Below are 5,210 nucleotides of genomic sequence, written 5' to 3' on the forward strand. Positions count from 1 at the left end.
TGCCCCGAGTAGAGAAAGTTAGCGTTTTCAGGCAACGCAAACGTTGTCATGTAAACAAACAGCCAACACACACCAAAAGGTTACTGTTTTTGTCTGAAATCATGTCGTGTAGACAGGGCCTCAGGCTGTCTCATTTCACTTTAACAAACTCTCAGACAGCTCAGCTGACGAGTTCAAAGTAATATCCACCTTATGACATCACACATTGACCTTATGACATCACACATTGGCCTTTGTTACCGTTCTTTTGAGCTGTCACTTTGGGATACCTAACCTCTTTCTGTTTCTGTGCTTAATTTCATTCCTAACCTTCCATCTACCATAAAGGCCTTACTGTATTTCAATATAAAAGCACACAGCAAGTAAAGTACTCTCAGCTTACTATAAGACAGTAAAAACCTTCAAAATAAAAGCCTAACAATTTTTATTTTAAAGGTGAAATAATGGAATTTCAAACATGCGATTAAAAATGTGATTAATCGGGGCACCGGTTGCCTGGTGGTTGGTGCATGCGCCCCTTGGCAGAGGCTGAAGTCCTCCGGGCGGACTGACCGGGTTCGGTCCGACCGGTGGCTCCTTTCCAGTGTGTCGTTGCCCACTCTCTCTCTCCTTGATTTCTGGCTCTGTCCACTGTCCTCCTCTCTCTAGAGGCCCGGAAAGTCCAAAAATGAACTTTGAAGAATTTTAAAAAAGGGCCGGCCTACTGCTCATTTCCAGTAGGCAGAGAGAATCCTACTGAGCATGTGCAGAAACGTGTCATCACTCCGGCTTGTTTCTTTGGAATTGAGTGTGTTTTGTTAATCTGCAACATGAATCCTGATCCTTGTTTTACTACCGATTGTGACACAAGCACGTTTAAATCTGTAGAAGAAGAGGAGGCCGCACCTGGCTGTGTCGCCGCTCCCATCTTACCTGTGTGTGTGTGTGTGTGTGTGTGTGTGTGTGTGTGTGTGTGTGTGTGTGTGTGTGTGTGTGTCCCTGGGTGGACATGAGGTGTAAAAAGAGAGTAAATTAATTGAGTTTGGACAGAGTAATAAAACGCATCTGTCTATTCCCACGTGGTGCTGCTCTGGCTGCTGCCTAGCAACGAGTGTAGCAGCTGCACTGCAAAAAATGACTCCCTAACTTTAGTAGTTCACTCTGATAGGGGAGACTTTTTCATTTCAACTTAAGACTGGGAGGATTAATAAACGACATGTTGACACTTTACATTTGAAAAAAAAAATGATTAAAGGAAACTGAAGATAAGATCCTATTTTCCTATTACTATCAACATCATAAAACACCTTGAAGAAGACGACAATAACACTAACATTTGTGGAAAAAAGAAGTAGGCCTACTACTAATTAAAATGATACTAAAAACACAGGCCTTTATATGAACTCATTATATCGTTGTTTACATCTTTCTGTCTACACTTGAACGTGTTATTTCAGGTGATTATGCACAGAGAGAAAGTGACTGAATCAGAATCATAACTCACTTTTTAATGACCTCCCAGTTATACTGACACCAAAATGATGGCTCACTGTATTTGCACAACAAACTCACTTTAATATCAAACAAACATGCTACCTCTCACGAGCTTCTGATTGGTTAATTCATCTACGCCTTTTTTATCATCAAAAAAAACCCCAACTTGCTGTGCGTTAAGTGTTGATGTAACCCATGCATCCTCTTTTCTCCCCTCCTCAGTTTTATTATATTTCTTTGTCGTTACATTAACAGCTGCGTGTCTGGTTATGTAAAGCACTCAGTGTGTTTGCCTTGATCAGCTGATTGGTTCTCCTCTTATAGTCATTAAGACAGAAGTATAGAGGGGCGAATAATAACAGCTCTCCCTAAGAAACCTCAGATTAAATATTCAGGGGGGGTTATTCCTCCTTAAAGTGTTTTGATCATCATGTGAAAGTACAGCACATCATTCTTAATGCACTTATAATTTAATGTTTATTTTGTGCTGCACGCAGGATGCATATCCACTGGTATTTTATTTCGTGCACACGCGCGTGGATATTACTTCCTGCCGATGTCACCCTCTGTGTGTGTGTGTGTGTGTGTGTGTGTGTGTGTGTGTGTGTGTGTGTGTGTGTGTGTGTGTTGCCTTTGCGTGACCCTCTGAACACGGGACACTTTTTGCAGCGTGCGGGCTATAAAGAGAGGGAGTGTCGCTCCGGTTAACACTGAGGAAGGAGAGAGACTCCACGCGCAGGCAGGCAGACAGGAGCCAGGAGAACGGCAGCGCGCGCGGGGGTAACACGATTAGCGCTCTTATTAAGGGCACAACACCGGGCTCTATAGATGCAGCACAGGGAGCACTGCGAGGGGAGCGAGAGGAGACACGGAGGGGAGACTTCACGCTTCATCCGACACATGGATCTGCTTTGCTTCATTCTGATCCGCGTAAAGAAGTTACACAGGGACTGTTTTTTTAATGCACGCGCGCACCGGAGAGGCTGTTTCACCAGTTTCAGGTAAGATTATTTCATACTTTATTTGGCTTTTGTTCTCATTAATAACCAGGAGAAGGAGCTGATTTAAAGCCTGAGATAATTAAAACAGTAATAATTTTGATAGATAAAGACTGAGCTTGTTAAACAGCATTGAAGGCTTCTGATGTTTCCTCTTGCTGCCTCATGTTTCCAGATGATCTGACAGCCTTAGAAAAAGATCAGAGCGTATCCTCGAGGAGCCTGTTCATGATGAAAGAGAGAAATCCAGGAGAGCCTCCGAGGGCGGATTCAGTCGCTTCCTATCTCGTCCCCGCTGTGAGCCACTAGCTCGGTCCTTCCTGGTGATGATTTTTTGTTAACCTCAGGTGAACTCAAACTGAAGGTGGGCCAGTCTGCTCTGATGGGGTTCGACAACAACAACACCACCAACCGGACTCTCCCAGGCGGGGCCCCTTACAGCCTGCAGATCTCCCTACCGCTCACCGTGCTGGTGGGGATCATGATCCTGCTCACTGTGTTTGGAAACGTCCTCGTGGTCATCGCCGTGTTTACAAGCCGGGCCCTCAGGGCTCCGCAGAACTTATTCCTGGTGTCCCTGGCGTCGGCGGACATCTTGGTGGCCACCCTGGTGATGCCTTTTTCTCTCGCCAACGAGCTGATGGGATATTGGTACTTTGGCGAGGTGTGGTGTGAGATCTATCTGGCTCTCGACGTTCTTTTCTGCACCGCCTCCATCACCCACCTGTGTGCCATTAGCCTGGACCGCTACTGGTCCATCACACAGGCCATCCAGTACAACCTGAAGAGGACGCCGAGACGCATCAAGTGCATCATCTTCATCGTGTGGGTCATCGCGGCGGTTATCTCCTTCCCTCCTCTGATCACTATGGAGAAAGAAAACAGCAAAGAGGAGCCCGTGTGTAAGATTAATAACGACAAATGGTACGTCATCTCCTCCTGCATCGGCTCCTTCTTCCTCCCCTGCCTCATCATGGTGCTCGTCTATGTACGGATCTACCAGATCGCCAAAAGGAGGACACGTGCGCCGCCAGGAGATAGGCAGCGGAAGGAGGCGCCTAAGATGGCAACGACCGCTGCTAACCGGAAGGAGAACGGTGTGGGCGCTGGCGACGCAGAGAAACTAAACGGCGAGCGGGACATCGAGCTGAGGGAGGATGTGGGAGGAGGAGGAGGAGGCGAGGAGGAGAAGGCCGAGGTGAATGGGATGGACCTCGAGGACTCGTCCTCCTCCGACCACAAGGTGAACAATCCCTGCTCCATCAAAAAGAAATCCACCAAGGGGAAAACCAAGCTGAGCCAAATCAAACCGGGGACCAGCGACGTCCAGAAACGGGAGCCGAGCACGAAGGGCAGCCGCTGGAAGGGCCGGCAGAACCGCGAGAAACGCTTCACCTTCGTCCTCGCCGTCGTCATTGGAGTGTTTATGGTGTGCTGGTTCCCCTTTTTCTTTACGTATATGCTGATGACGCTGTGCGATTCCTGCCCGGTGCCGCCCACGCTCTTCAAGTTCTTCTTCTGGTTCGGCTACTGCAACAGTGCGCTGAACCCAATCATCTACACCATCTTCAACAACGACTTCAGGAGGTCGTTCAAAAAGATACTGTGCAGGAGGGACGCCAGAAGATACGTATGATGGCCCGCACGATACATGTACATACTTGGTTTTTTCTTTGTTTTTTTTTTTACATAAACTGTGAAGTGCATCGAGCGTTGTGCATGGGGCTCTTGCTTTCCATCGCTCATGGTGTAACTGCACGGAGAGGATGAGCTTTACATGCAGCTTCTTTTGAATCAGACACCACCAAGACTTCAGAACCAACCACGTCCAGACACACACACAGACACACACGCACGCACACACGCACACAGGCACACACGCACGCACACACACACACACACACACACACAGACACGCACACACACACAGACACGCACGCACACACGCACACACACACACACACACACACACAGACACACAGACACACACACACACACACACACACACACACACACACACACACACACAGACACACACACACACACACACACACACACACACACACACACACACACACACACACACACACACAGACACACAGCGCAGTGAAACCATGTCTTTATGTAAATGTTCTTTTATTTTTATAAATGAAACCTAGTCCAGTCATGAAATGTGTCGTACTTTTACCGCTGAATGTTGTACAAAGGTGTGTGGATATGTGTCTCTATTTCTCCTCTGTCGTTGACACAGTATTGTGCCGTTTCTATGATATCATATGATGACGATGATTGTAAGAATGCAGAGTGACAGGAAAGTGCTGGCTCTTTTAAAGAATAAAAACCCTTTTTCTTAATGGATCTCAAGGCTCCTCTGCAGTTTAAAGAAGCTGGTTTGTTACACATGATGTCATCTCTGCTGTCTAACACACACACACACACACACACATTTTTCAACCAGGATGGGAAACACAGGTTCAGGCGTAAACAGGGGCGCCTCCAGAGGGTCGTCCAGAGGTGCCATGGCCCCCCTTGAGATCTGATTTTCTTTTTGTCTCATCTGAGGCGAGATGTGAGTTCAAATTAGTTTTTTTTTTGATGCAGCATGGTTCAAGAAGTTTTGAAATTGACCGGACGCTCTGTGCGTTTCGTTGTCTGACTTCCTGTCCGGGTCGATCTATTAGGTCCAGCTTGAGGCTCGGTTGCAGCGAAACACAATCATTGACTAGAATGGCAGCTAAT

The 5,210-nt window shown here is 47.1% G+C and overlaps 1 protein-coding gene across 1 annotated transcript; it reads left to right on the forward strand.

Annotated features, from left to right (window-relative positions):
- The first annotated feature begins 2,125 nt into the window (after positions 1 to 2,125).
- adra2a (adrenoceptor alpha 2A) lies at positions 2,126 to 4,583 on the forward strand. Its single transcript, XM_020653259.3, has 2 exons — positions 2,126 to 2,474; positions 2,647 to 4,583. Exon 2 carries the CDS (start codon positions 2,854 to 2,856, stop codon positions 4,105 to 4,107), a length of 1,254 nt encoding a protein of 417 aa, XP_020508915.2. The 5' UTR covers positions 2,126 to 2,474; positions 2,647 to 2,853; the 3' UTR covers positions 4,108 to 4,583.
- Positions 4,584 to 5,210: the final 627 nt, after the last annotated feature.

The sequence above is a fragment of the Labrus bergylta genome, chromosome 1, assembly GCF_963930695.1.
Source record: "Labrus bergylta chromosome 1, fLabBer1.1, whole genome shotgun sequence".
Lineage (NCBI taxonomy): Eukaryota > Metazoa > Chordata > Actinopteri > Labriformes > Labridae > Labrus > Labrus bergylta.